The sequence below is a fragment of the Zingiber officinale genome, chromosome 11B, assembly GCF_018446385.1.
Source record: "Zingiber officinale cultivar Zhangliang chromosome 11B, Zo_v1.1, whole genome shotgun sequence".
NCBI lineage: Eukaryota > Viridiplantae > Streptophyta > Magnoliopsida > Zingiberales > Zingiberaceae > Zingiber > Zingiber officinale.
In genome coordinates this window covers 21,340,126-21,355,722 of record NC_056007.1, presented here as the reverse complement: position 1 = coordinate 21,355,722, position 15,597 = coordinate 21,340,126, and the positions used below count along the sequence as shown (strand labels likewise).

The following is a 15,597-nucleotide window of genomic DNA, read 5'->3' as shown; positions in this document are numbered from 1 at the left end:
AAATAAACATAAGTTTTTACAATGGAAGAACAAGAGAAAGATATGTAATTCGAGCTCCCCTAGCCCCTCCTTTTTAGACCTTCAAATCGTCATGGATAAACTCTAAGAGTACGTTTGATTGAGGATTATTCTGGATAACTTTGGTTATTCATCCAAAGTTATTAACAAAAATCCTATTTGTAGGTAATAGATGATTTTCGAATAATGTTTCATACCTGACACATTAGCAAAAGAGACATGTAACCAGAAATCGAAAAACCTCGAAAAACTGAGATTTTTCTTGATTCCGGAGTTAACAAAATTTTTTTTACCTAAAAAACCCTCAGATAAGAGAAAAATATGATAAAAAAGAAAAGCATAAAGAAAAAACAAAAATACATAAAACATAACTTTAAAAATTTTAAAAATTTAAAAAAAAATAAAAACCCATAAAAATTAATAATAAAATAAAAATTGTGAAAATTTTAAAAATAGAAAAACCCTCAAATAAGAGAAAAATGTGACAACAAAAGAAATGCATAAAGGAAAAACAAAAATATATAAAAAATGAACTTTAAAAATTTTAAAAACATAAAAAAAAAAAAAACCATAAAAAAATAATAATAAAATAAAAATTGTGAAAATTTAAAAAATAGAAAAATATTTTAAAAAATAGAAAAAACATTAAAAAAGAGAAAAAAACGTAAAAACATAAAAAGTAAAAAAACATTAAAAAAATTAATAAAAAATAATAAATAATAAAAAATGTTAAAAAAATAGAAAAAAAAAATGTAAAAACATAAAAAAAATTTAAAAAAAAAAACAAAAAAAAACGTAAAAAATTTAAAAATAAAAAAACTTAAAAAATAAAAAATAAAAAAATGTTTAAAAACTTAAAAAATTAAAAATTAAAAAAGTAAAAAAAAATAAAAAAAACTTAAAAATTTAAAAAAGTAAAAAGTAAAAAAACTTTAAAAATAAAAAACATCAAAAAAATAAACAAACAAAAATAAATAAAATATATATATATAAATAAAGAAAAACGTGAAAAAGAAAGAGTAAAAAAACTTAGAGTTAAGTATAGTTGATTTTGTAATTGAGGGTAATATAGTAAAATATTAAATTAGGTTATTCATTAAAACTCTCAAACAAATAAATTTTGGTTGCATCCTAAATTGAAACCAAACATGTTTTATTCCTCATAACCTTGGTTATGTGATTATCAGGTAATCACATAAGCAAGGTTATACATGATAACTTGAACCAAATGCACCCTAGGCTAGAACTAGTTTGATAGACTAAAATTAGCTTGCTTAGTGTTATCTTTGACTTGAAAAAATTCAAGACTTAATTGTTGTCCATGCCACTTGAGTCCAACACGTCAATCGACTCTTCTGAATAAGTATGGTGACAAAAAATGAATACGCTCATCCCAATGCCCCCGCCAATTTATTTCAGGGCCAACAAGGAGGAGGTAAATCGCGAACGGCTACTAATCTTTAGAATAGTGACTAGCAAATAAGAAAAACATTTATCTCGACTTTGCTGAGATTCGAACCGACTCTTCTGAATAAGCATGCAACTTATCTATCAATTCAATCAATTCACAACCAACTCTAGTAGAATTTTAATTACTAATCAATCGACTAGCATCTCATCAATTGACTGATTTGTGGCTTAGTCAACTCAACTTAGAATAGAAACTTTATATTTGCAAGAAATGCATGATCATCAATTAGTCAACTGAATTGCATTCAACCGACTCAACCGAAAACAAATATATAGTTAACTACACCGTCAAATCTGATTGGACTTTCTTTTTTCTATCAAATATATAGTTAACCTCGACCTATCAAAAGGTCCCGGACGACCCACAGGCCCCACAGTCATATGCCAAGCAATCTACACATGCACATTTGATGGCCCCAGGCTCCCATCTTTCACTGGCTGAGCCACCACTACCCCGTACCCCTTGCCTATAACTAACGTCACCCCTCCTCCCCCCTCAACCCCAATCGGGCTTCTGCCGGATAGCAGCGTTGCCTCCACAATGAGTTCAAACACAAGTAGCTCACCCTCAACCACTTAATCATCAAAACAACCAACAAGAGGAAGAGCAATTGACTCAAACTCAAGAACTACCACTTAATCATCAAATGCAATAACCTAAGAAGCAAATACTTGATCATTGAAACAACAAGAAGAAAGGGCAATTAACGAGTCAATTAATAAAGTCTGGTAGTACTAGCAAAATAGATTATGGCAATGCTCTGTGATTAATTTATAATCTAGGAAGGATCTACAACTACTTTCCAGATGATGTATATATGCCAATTGCAATGCACACAGGCCATGAAATGAAGGCATACGACCAGGTATAACGAAAAGGTAAAAAATCAATGAAAATGGTTGATCTCCATCTAAAACTTCATTTTGACACTTTAAACCGTTGAAACATACATATAAATGAATTATTTTTGTACTTTCATACGTTTTACTTGCAAATTTTGGCCAAAAGCTACAATTAGTTTGCTGCTATTTATCCATGTAATGTTCTTTCCAGATGATTGATAGACAGAGTGGACTATAAGAATAATTGAACAAAAGAATGCAGAAGGTGCCTCAATAATTTATAACTTCGTTATACTTGAATACACAGTCGTACAGCCTGCCTCCCAAAAACTGAGCTACCTCCGGATGCTTAACCTACCAGAAAAATAACGGAAACTAAACATCCGAGATTTTGCTAAATAAATATAAAATGGAAGAAAATGGTAGACAGTACCATTCCAATCTTGATGGAGTCACATTTTAGCTGAGCATACAGGTTAGTCTCTATTGCCCTTCCCTAGAATTTGGAAATATATATATATGTAATGGATAACATAAACAATAAAATGTGCTTTTAGTCTGTCACAAAGATAGTTTACCATTCCCTCCAATACAACCAAGTCTGCATCACTTGCTAGGTATGCTAGATCCGGTGATATACAGCTAAGGTCAATAACCTGAAATATCTCAATATCAGACAATATAATTAACCACAAAGTTTTGTAAATTTAACAATCCATTAAGGTCAATGTATCTTGCATCTTACCGGCAAGTCATTTCCAGAATTTGCAATCAGAAGGCCAGATGCATCAACTCCCATTAGCTTCCCATTTTGATCCTTGAGCTGCGAAAAGAACAGATAGAGACATCAGAAAGAAGCCATTCTCATATAGCACCTGGGGAAAAACAGAAGTGTGACGTCGATATTTACCTTCGAGACTATTTCAACCAATTCAGGGTAAGTTACATCATTGATAGAGGGCAAATCATTTGCCGCTAGAACTACCTGGGTAAAGCAAGAGAAAAAAGAAGTGTCAGGAGAATGAGGATTTGAACAGTTTTCTGCAAATACAGTGAAGGAGCATCTAAAACCATGGAGAAAAAACTAACAAAAGATTCTTCATCTTAATAGAAAGCATAACAAATAAAATATTTGCAGCCAAAAGAGATGAGCTGGGTGGTTTGACATTGACTAGCATTTTGCTAATCTGTGATTCTAGAAAGCAAACTGTTTCCACATACTCACAAATGCATATAATGTACTTCATCCATTACTTGCATACCAGCTTTACAATAAAATCGTCTCCAGAATTGTATCAGATACTTATGGTTGTTCTTGCTCATTCATTTGTTCTAGTGGCTGACCTCTCTTATTTGAATCCATAATCATTTAGGACAATCTAGCCTTCAAATGCTGCAAAAAATGGTCTCTAGCCTCTCTGATTTCTCAAAATCATAAACATGAGCTTATTACTTGGAAAACATGTTCGATTTTCATTTCCTCACAGTGCCCATTAACATGCTTCTGCAACATTTTCTTTAGTACATTCTGATATTTAAGGTCCAAGTTGTGTCTTCCCAGGGGTTTATTTCTAACATTTTTGTCACCTTTATATTGGCTAATGCAAATCAGAAATATAATTTTTAAAAGTTGTAAAGTCTTATTTTGGTAATTTTTATTTAGAAAAATAAGTCAAATGAGGTGGTCTTTGATTTGGTAATTATCTTAATTAGAGAATAGGAAAGTTATTCCAAAGTTTGATTGAATCTTTAAGTATATTCAAGTTTAGGATTATTTCTTTCTTAGAATATCTTAGGCTGAATTCATGAAAACAAATCTCAATTTCCCCATGCTAATCATCTTTCATTTTAATAATATTTTTCTTCACAAGTTATATTCTTTAAGTGAGATTGTAGTTCTTAGAAAGGGAGGCTTGGCGCAACATAAAAAGTTATTACCATGTAATCTTGGGGTCACGATTTTGAGTCGTGGAAATAGCAAGAGTAAAATACAAGATTAAGTTGCGTACAATAGACCTAATATGGTACGAACCCCACACTGGCGGGAGTTTCGTGCATCGGGCTGCCCTTTGAAATTGTAGTTCCTTGTATTGCATCAATTGATATCAAAGTTGAATTTCTTATTCAATATTCAATATTCCGTCATGCCTTACACAAAACTTCTTGATTCCTCCTTGCATGTCCCACCACATCACTTGGCCATTGTTTGCTCGAATTCCACCCAATCGCTACTCTACTAGCTTGCCTTCCACCCCCACCTCAATGAGCTCACCCAACTTCTATAATGTCACTGGCAACAGACCCTATAAGCATGGTTTATAATTTCAACCCATTCCATAGTTTTGGTTCTTGATCAGAACGATACGATTTTGATTCTGTATCGTGCCATACCGATAATATTTCGGTACTTTTTTATTTTCTAAATATAAGTGTATATTAATTTATTAATGTGATTATTAAATATGCTCTATATTTTGATATGTTGAGTTCATATTTCAATATTTTCTCAAAAGATAATATATATTTAATTTTTATAAAAAATATTTTAAAAAATAAGTATTTCTCAAATTTTAAAATTAAATTTAAAATTATAAAATCATTTGAAAGACTCAAAGATAATTATAAAATTATTTGAAGATTTTAAATTATTTTTTGAATGTATTTGTAAATTTTTAATTTTTATTTAAAATGTTTAAGAATTATATTTTGAAAAAAATATTTTAAATTTATAATCAATTTTCAATATATATTAAAATTTTAAATTATTTTATAAAATATTTTATTAATTTTTAAAATTATTTTTTAAAATTAGAATATTTTATAACTATTATATATAATTAATATTTTATTTATAATTTAAAAAAATCGTGGCTGACGTGACCCAGTGGAGGTTGTTGCGAGGTCATTGCACCCTCCGTGCCCAACAGAGGCTGCCGCGACACTACAACCTAGGCCGAGGGCCATCAACCCGACGATTGAGGCACCGTGACCTTCGCGAAAGGCCATCGTGGGGTCGCGTCAGCAACCTCTAGGAGACCTCACAAGGCCTTTGCGACCCCACTGTCGTGGTGTCGCTCCCACGTCGGAATGATAACTACCACCCATTTTGGGTGGCACGGCTCGGCATTTCAAAACTTGCCCATAAGCAACTCTAGGTGACATGCTACAATCTAGGAGACCAACACCTTGCCCTTCTCCATCAACTCACCTTTCCCTTCCACCTCCCTAGCGGAGGCTCTAGTTGCCCACTTAAAGTCCCTTCTACAAACCTATTTCTCCTTAACAACCTCTACATTCGTCAACAACTCACCTTCTTTTTCTATCGCACACACACTCTCGTTGCCGCCAATTGACCGTTGTCGATTCGCTATCTTCCTCCACACCCTTTCCAGGACCCAGTACCTAGTTCAAGGACTTTTATGATCCTCTATTAATAAGTACGCTAACTCTAATTAGGACAAGTGAAATGTTGAAGATTCTAGTTCGTGATTCTCTGACAAACAGCACATCTGACATCCATCCTTCACCAACCCTTCTACTCTTGAATCTAAAGAAATCATCAATATCCCTTGAAGGGCTCTAGCACAATTAACCACGTGTCCTGTGTGCAGTTCTCTCCCGTGTCACTTCCCTCTAGTCCCAAGTTTATGGCAACAGTTTTTCCTATTCTTAATCTGATTCTTCCTATTCCTACTCCATTGTATATAACTATTTCACCACCCTCTCCTAAAAAGGCAGTAGCACCATAGGATTATCCATTGGAGACCTACAACATAAGGTCAAGAACTGATCTTGTCACAATCAGTCGAGACTACTCAAATTGTAGCAGTTTTAATCAAAAATGCTCCAATAGTATTTAACCATTGTTTGAGTAATTTGGATCAAAATTTGACCAAACTGGAGTAGTTTTAACCAATATTTGAGCAATTTTGGCCCATGTTAAAGCAGTTTTAACCAATATTTCAGCAACTTTAACCCATGCTAAAGCAGTTTTAACTATAATTACTTAGTATTTTTTGGAATATAGAGTGCCCTTCTTATAACTTTTCAAATTGAGGCACCCTTTTAATTTTTTTCCATATAAATTTCTCTTTCCTAACAAACTAACAATCAAGTTGTCGACACATTGTTTTTGTTAAGTTTGAATATTTTGTTCCCATTAGTCTCATATGAATATGTAAGATGGTCTATATTGGTCCCTTTTTAAATAGTTTGATTTTTTAGAATAAAAGTTAGCTAATTAACCAGGTTGATAGGTTCGCATCAAACCTTTATTTAAAAACAAAGAACCTAGGCTGTACTTCTGAGTTATGATAGATGTGAAGATAGGCTTTATATCTTTGAGTCATGATAGGTGTGAGGATAGTTAGGCTTATACCTCTAGGTCATTCTAGTCACTAGTTGTGTTGAAGTTAAGTTGCTCTATGCTAATTATCCACATATGAAGACATGCAGTCTGATCTATTATAGACACTAGTATTTTTCCTAAAACCCCATGCTTTTAAATAAATAGTAAGTTAATGAAGTTTAAGTATTTCATGAAAGGAAAAAGATATAGAGAGTATCATTTCATTGGAGAGATGGCACAATCCACATGGAGATTCGCTTTATTTATTAATTTTAATGATCAATTAGCAAATTTACTAACCAAATAATCTAAGGTTCCTGAAAATGAATATATTTGTAGCAAAAGAAAATTTCATAACTTTAAAGACAACTTAAGGGAGATGACACAATCCACATGGAGATTCGCTTTATTTATTAATTTTAATGATCAATTAGCAAATTTACTAACCAAATAATCTAAGGTTCCTGAAAATGAATATATTTGTAGCAAAAGAAAATTTCATAACTTTAAAGACAACTTAAGGGAGAGCATCAAGGGCCAAAGTGTAAATAACTAGGGATATATGTTAGTGAATATACAAAGTACAAACACAAGGTTTTTTAAACATCAATAAGACAACAAATAAAGTGAACTAGCTTTATATTAAAGTGTCATTTCAAGTGACATTAGAAAGAATACACTAGACTCTCGTCAAAGTTTAATTTTCATTAATAGAGAAGAATGGCATGGATGCTTTCAAGAATTAAACTATTCTATCTTTAATGAATCTATTAGCTAAGTTGATATTTTTAATGATTATTCCTTTTATCTTGGAAGTGAAAGCCTAGACTTAGAATTTTCTTAATTTAATATTTTGATTATTTTATAAGCATGGAATAAGTTTATGACTCATATAAGTTTCATGAAGTCAACATTTATGTTATTACTTTTATCTTACGAGTTATAAGATAATTATAAGTATCAGCTTTAGGAACCCTCCCCTGCTTTTGACTCTAGTGGTGAGATTATTGATTCTGATGAACGGCCTTTTGTTGTGTCACACCCTCCTCTTTCAACTCAACATTAACAACACAACCTATGCAAACCTATATTATGTGCTAGGTTACCTCAGCACAAGATTGGTGTTAGTCTGGTCAGACACTGAAATGACCCTTAAACCAATATGTAAAAACTTGTATGAAACCCATGAAATATTTATATCAAGATAAAAGGTTACATACAGAAATGCCACATACACAAGAGCCAAATAGTGTATTAGCACTATAAGTCATTGTTGCATTTATAAGCACGCTCAGGTGCTTTTAATGACAAGCTGATTAACAAAGATATTAGTACAGTTTGATTACTTAGGTAGCCTTGCATTGGAAGAACCAACAGATCTTTACTAAACAGAATGAGAAAAGAAATATTGTTTAATTCAGTTCATAAGAGGATAACTGTAAATTAACAGATTATATTACCGTTGTACCACGACGAAGTAACTCTCTTGCAAATGGTAATATACCCAATATAACATCAGCACCAGAATTATCAACAAAAATAACAGCCTGCAATAAGCAAAGATAGTTTCAATTAGCTGTACAAGTCTTTAATTCCATAGCTGCTCTTAGGAAACAGGTAGTAAGAAACTCAAGGCATTTGGTTCATTCCATGAAATTGTAATAAGTTCAACACATGAAGTAGATAAGTACCAACTTAGAGAAGGAAACCTCACCGATCTGAGTTTCCATGTCACAGTCAAATAAGAGTCTAAGAGTCTAAGATCAGAAATTACTGTACACCATGTTATTGTGATTTTGACATGTAAGCAAAAAAGCACATCATGTGAGGAACTTGGACGTAGCAGATGTTAGAGAGGCAAAAGGGTCAATCTTGCTTACTCCTGATCCTACATGTAAGAAAGAAACAGAAGCACACTTATGCTAAAAGGAGTAAGCTAACCTTCTTCCAAGACTTCTTAGTCCATTTCGTTTTGAATTCATCCAAGTCATCAATTACCCAAGGTCGAGGTACAAGGTTCTGACAACTTGCCAAAAAGGACATGCCATCTTTTGCAAATACCTCAGCCAACTTCAAGAATGAAAAGAAAAAAAAAGTCAAAAATAAATTAATGCAACAATAAAATGTTTTAATTTGAAAAAACAAACATCCATGATATAAGAAAATTTAGTTTTGTGATATTTTACATCCAAGCTTTTCAACATCACCATAATTAATGCAACAACAAAATGTTTTAATTTGAAAAAACAAACATCCATGATATAAGAAAATTTAGTTTTGTGATATTTTACATCCAAGCTTTTCAACATCACCATCATCATCAAACCTTGTTTATTCAAATTATTTCAGATTGGTTATATGAATTTGATCCTGAGCTCTATGAATTAAAAAATAAAAGCCTTACATTAATAATATTTGCATTAATTTAAATCATTTATTCACATTTGTTTTCTTCCTACCTTCCACTCTAATAGATTCAATCACCTAACTACAAAATTTATTGTATCTTTCAACTTATTCCTACCATCTCATCCTATTTTTTCCCATTTTATCATTTATGAGAATTGAACCTAATTGCTCTCAAATATTAGTATTTTTTTATTTAATCCTTTCTAGGAGCTCCCTAAATTCATCTTAACATTCTCATATTTTTTATATTAACTTTTTGTCCATATTATTCCCTAACAAATCAATCCTTCAACCCGGTCCTATATGATGTCTTATAAAATTTTCTATTTAGCATATAAGGGGCACAAAAATCCCACAAGTTTCCAAGAGCTCTGCTTTCTCTGAACCACTAATTTTCTATTCTATAAATTATGACTTATCTCTTTATCAATATCCCCTTCTTTTTTAATAATAGAAGTAAGAAATCTAAAACTCTTACAAGGATTTTGAACTCATCCATCTTTAAGTATTCCATTGATCATTTTTGTGTTATTGTATATTCCATACATTCAATTTTTTTAACTTTACTTATCTTAAAGCTCTTATTTCTTTATGTCTAAAATTTTCCCCCAAAATTCAAGTTTCATATTCAATATTAATTACACTCTCATCAATGAACACAATATTGTATGCAAACAACATGCACCCCACGAGGTTTATTTTAACTCGATCTCATCAATTAACACAATATTGTGCAACTACTTGAATTCTAATAAACTCAGTCAATTGGATCAAGTTTTTAGAATTGAATGGGCATGTTCCAATGCCGCATCTGTGAAATGATTGTATCAATCAACTAGAACACTTGTGCCAATCAACTAGAACAACAATGTTAGTCAACTAGATATGCAGTGCCAGCATAGTAAAAAGTTTTTCATCCTTTATTATTGAATTTGATAATGCGTTTATATTTCATTTTGCCGCATAAAAGCAGAAGTTGATTTTTAGCACATAGTTAGCACCTAGTGATCTGATTTGAAACCTTTAGTATAGGTAAAGTCACAACTTAATCATATTGACCTCATTTATTTTTATCCTATGATGCTTAGCATGCCTATCTACATGTTCTTCCATAGTTTGGTTGAAATTTTTTCTTTTTTTTTTATGATTTCACTTATGAATGGGAAGATATACAGATATTTCTATGAAAATAAATGCATGAATTTCTGAGATCAAATGCTCAATGCTTAGTTTGATCACTTTGCTTATTTTCAAATTAGTGTGATCATTCTCGTAAGATTTTATCTATCAAATTGATGCAGGGTATAAGCAAATAGAATGTTTATATTAGAGCGAAAGTCATGTGAAAGGGTTTCTAGTTGACATGAAGGATGATCCGTCCACAAGAACATAACTTTAGGTGACTAGAAACATTAGCATTAGATTCAATATTTATATTTAAAGGTGTTCGGTTGACTAGACAAAGTATGCTTTAACTTTTGGAGGCATGATTATATAGAGTTTTTAGGCACTAGAATCATTGAATACTCTCATTTTGTTGTGTTTTATTATTAAAGCATTCAAAACAAATCCAAGAGCTTGACAAGATTTGAAGGTTTCACCTCTATCAAGCATTTTCATAATCCCTCCTCTCACCCTTGGTTTCATTTCATCTCTTAAAGAGGGTATAAGGTTTGTTTATGTCGAGAAAAATCTCGTGTTTCGGTCAAGATTACAAGCTTACAAAAATCTCATCAATATGGGTCAAGATTTTCATCCATGAAGGTTGCATTCTCATTTGTAGAGGTTTACCTAATTGTCTCTTGTGAAGGAGGTATTAGTTGAATTGATCAAGAAGTAACGCCACAGGACATGTCTTACACCATGAAGTAATAGCGGGGTCTCCGAATCATGGTATATACTAGTGTTGGCCTTATTATTTTTGTTTAAGGCTTTTATGCATATTCATATTTGCTTCAGCTATCACGATTATTAACTTATCACACACACATTGAACTAACAATTTCATTTAAGTGTGTTTAGCAAAGAAACTTTTTATCCCGTCTATTCACACCCCTAGTCATATCATTTGATTCTTTACTTGATATTTTTGTAAATAGAAATACATTATATATAATTATTATTCTTATAAATAAGCAATAAACCCTTTTCCTCTATTCGTTGGCACCTTCTTAATTAATAAAATTTTATTCAATAACCTAGTAACTAAAATACACCATAGACTTCTACAAGTTTTTAAACATCAACAGGAATATTTCTCCGACCTATATTTCTCCTACCTTTTTCTTTAAAGCTTCTTACTCTTACTTTATCTAACAACAAATATATGATTACCAAAGCTATCATAAGTTTCAATCTCTAATCAAGAACCTTTTGATTTTCTTCTTTCCTTTTTAATAATTTATTAAACAATTGTTCCATCTTTTTTTTTTTTTTTTTTTTTGCATATTATCATCAACAAGAGCCTTTAATTTTTCATCTTTTATACATTTAATATCGATATTTTTTTCTAGTTTTTACAATCTGAAAAATATCTTTCTCCCTATTCTTAGTTCTTACATTATCATAGAACTAATCCTATGTATACTTACTTTTTCCCATAAAACAAAAAAAAAAAAGATTAACCAAGTCAGGTAACGTCGAACTTGGGGCGACCAGCCTGGCCCCACGGAAGTTTCCCATCGGCTGTCAGGGTAAATCAAGAAGCACCGTATCCAGGAATCAAACCATGGGTAGCTGGGTGACAACTGGGCGCACTTCGATTGCACCATAGCCCTAAGGGCACGACTTTTTCCCATCAAGTTTAGATATATTATAGCAAGGTTTAAAATTTCGACCTATATCGAGGTTTCGGTCTCAGACCGGAATGATACGATTTCCGTATAGTATCGTGCCGATACGGTTTTGGTATTTTTTTATTTATATATAGTAATTATAAGATAAATATGTTTATGGTATATATAAAAATAAGTTGTATATTGATTTTGTATAAGTTCTCAATTATTGAACAACATAATATTGTTAGAAAAAATAATTAATATAGTTTTCTTTAAAAAAAAATTGATCTATCAATAATTCGAATTAAAACTGATCTATCCATAATAATAAGTATATAAATTAATATAAAATATTACTTTATATATAATAATTATATAAATTAACTATTTATTCATTTAATTAATTATTAATTAAATAATATATATTTTAAATAGTAAAAAATATCAAGTAAAAATATACAAAATAATAAAAAATATATCAGAATATAAATCTATTTTTTTAGAATTTTTAAATAATTTTTAAAAAATTTTAAATGAAATTTAAAATAATAGAAAATAATAATAATAATAATATATTAGAATATAAATCAGAATTATTAGATTTTTTAATTTTTAAATGAAATTTAAAATATTAAAAAATAAATTTTCAGAATATTAATTAATAAAATTTATTTTATTTTTAAATATATTTTTTATATGTTTTATTAGGATAATTTAATTAGATTTATAAAAACCTATTCAAAATATCACATTTACCTTAGGAATTGTTTAAGTTAATTAAATAGAAAATTTTATTTCTATCGGGAAAAAAGAAACGCCCTGTGCCCGCCCGGCAGAAGGCTAAAAACCGTCTGTGCCGGACGACAGAACGACATTTCATTTCGTTCATTGCATTATAGCTATTCAGATTATCTTTCTTTATGCACTTTTGTCAATCTTTAAAATTGTAGAAATAAAAAGGAAATAGTTTGTGTAATAGATGCATAGAAATCTTGACTTAAAAATGCACAAGAAAACATTGGTTTGCATGCCAATCTTACTAGTATTTATTCTCTTTTATTTCCTAAATGTAAGACAAAAATCAACAAATGCAGGACCTGGCCACGAATATCAAATGACACATGCAAGAGTTGTAATGATTGTGTATAATGAATGATACCTGAGCAGAACCCAGGTCAAAAATGTTCCCTGCCAATATACCCCTAACCAAATTTTCCACACGTTGACTATCATCTTCAATAGCATCATTCAGTTGAGCAACACCCTCAAAAAGTGAAATAGCTTTAGCATTCTCCTCATCCTAGTAAAGTAGAGTGTGTCATTGTCAGAGTTAGAACCAAAGAGACTACCATTTCAAAGAACTTTTAGGAGTAGCACTTACCTTAACCTTCTTAAAGATATCTCTAAATCCCAATTCTCTAAGCACCTGTTCACGAAGCCTACAAAGAAGCTAAAATCATCCTCAAACTATCAGACCCAGGATCTTTGAAATAATCATTCAAACTGAATCATGAATGAGAGAGGAAATACTGAAAAAATATAAGCTTACAATGCAATCCGGTGGCCCACCATGGCTTTCAGGATTTTTCTTCATGTCCTCAAGCATAGCTATATATCTTCATGAACAAAAAAAAGTAGACAGCTAGATCAAGTGTGCTAACAAATAAATTATATTCTGCCATTATTGGTGGGCATCTTAATTATTTAGGCAAACAATGCATACTGTTGTTAAAGGGAACTGTACTTTAGAAAAATGCAACCTTAAAGTTGGAACCTGATATCAACTAAATTTTTCTTGCATACTACTACAACAACAACCAAACCTTATCCCACTAGTTGAGGTCGGCTTACTAAATTTTTTCTAGCATCATGTGACAAAAAATCTAAATGATTGAACAACTAAATCAATCCTAATCAAGAAAATATAGCTCTTGATGCCCACCTTGTGACGGACATCAACTACTAGAATACAAAATCTGAACACATCAAGAACTTAAATGAATAACATGAGTATGCCAATGGTGATATGCAGAATAGAACAAAAGGAATTTCAATGATGGAATATTTCAAAATAATTACGTTACACATAAATGGTAGTTCTATATAGTCACCAACCTAGAAGAACCACCTAGATATCCCCAAGCTACTACTCAACAAATATTCTTAACAAACACCAATTTAGGTGAACCCTCATCGAGAATCTTCTTCAAGTATGCTTTTTTTCACTATGATAAAAATCTTGCTGATGTCAACCAACCACATCTCGGGTACGATACATCATGCAAATATTGGACCAGTTCTATTTTCCATACAATAACTGATTGAGGGACAAGAGTAAGTAGAATGGTACTATAACACAAAATTATCTAATGAAGATTCAAGTGGCCTGAACATCCAATAAACTACTACAAATTGGCTGAGAATCTCACTTGGAAAGATAATACCAATGCGAACTATACAACATTATCAACAAGATATGATAAAAAGCATATTCCTAAAGTAAAATTAGTTAAGGCACATAGGAAGATGTCTTCCCTAAGGACTCTACCTCTCAGCAAACTTTTCAGCTTTAATTGCAGCATCAACAACTGTAGGGTCATTTTCTGCTCGGTGCCTGCATTATATCAGAGAGGAACAGTAGGGACTGGTATAAATTGGAGATGTATATGCAATAAAACACAACGATAAACTAACTAAAATCCAGAAAAGGTGCAAATCAAAATGTTCCCTACCAAGACAAGTAGAAATTATGAAGATGTAACTATTACCAAATTAGCCAATTCAAATCAAACCATATGTGAATGTTTCTATTTGATTATCAAGTAAAAAACAAAACACTAGTTATAAAAAACAAGGCGCCGAAAAACAGTTCGATATCAAACTGTCATGTATCTGCAAATGGCAGTTCCGGAAACAGGGAACAAAAGAAAAGGCAAGCGCTTATAAGAATAAATTTTTAACTACGATATTCATAGCATGAAAAACAAATTACCAACTTCAGATCAATCGCTTTGATTTGCTCTAACATACTAAAAAAATTGAAGTGGAAAAGAAAACAGCAATCTTCATTATCATGTTAAAGCTCTTAGTATATTAAGTTCTCTATTTTCATATATCAAAACATGCACAGAGTTTATGAGAACCTGAAGGAGGGAACAGAGTTCAAGAAAACATCGATCCACTGGATCTCGACCGGCGTGGCCTTGCGGGGGTTGTCAGAAGGGAAGCGGTAGGGGATCGTGCAAACCCTGTAATTGGACTCGATAGGGGTTTGGAGGAGCGGAAACGGCACCGTCGGCGAGGAGCTCTCCATCCGCTTCCTTGGGTTGCGACACCGACTAGGGTTTCACCCTGCGCTTCTGCTCGGTGGAGCGGAGAATCGAAGTGCAACGAGGAAGAAGAAGAGAAGTCGGACACGAACCAGGCTAAAGCGTAAACGATCTTCTAATTGTTTTTTCACGAAAATCCAGAAAATGACGAGTAATATAGGACCGATTGACCGGTTAAGGAAAATTTTAAAAAGGACAGAAACGCTGTAATAATTTTTATTCTACCTTCTTTAAAACTTATTTCCGATTAGAATGAGAAATCGAAAAATAACATAATTAAAAAAATTATCAATCATATCTCAAATAGGGAAATGTCGATTTTTTACTGATTTTTTTTTAGGCCAATTTGTTACAATTTTATTAAAAGTAATAAAATATACAGTTAAGATGCGATGGTAGAAAT

The 15,597-nt window shown here is 31.6% G+C and overlaps 1 protein-coding gene across 1 annotated transcript; it reads right to left on the bottom strand.

The window, feature by feature from the left end:
- Positions 1 to 2,368: 2,368 nt before the first annotated feature.
- Positions 2,369 to 15,342, bottom strand: LOC122034694 (damage-control phosphatase At2g17340-like). The gene is made up of 12 exons (XM_042594025.1): positions 15,009 to 15,342; positions 14,414 to 14,479; positions 13,415 to 13,481; positions 13,247 to 13,315; positions 13,025 to 13,165; positions 8,621 to 8,749; positions 8,140 to 8,226; positions 3,242 to 3,316; positions 3,077 to 3,154; positions 2,910 to 2,987; positions 2,765 to 2,827; positions 2,369 to 2,685 (listed from the first exon to the last, which is right to left on the bottom strand). Exons 1-12 carry the CDS (start codon positions 15,176 to 15,178, stop codon positions 2,602 to 2,604), a joined length of 1,107 nt encoding a protein of 368 aa, XP_042449959.1. The 5' UTR covers positions 15,179 to 15,342; the 3' UTR covers positions 2,369 to 2,601.
- Positions 15,343 to 15,597: the final 255 nt, after the last annotated feature.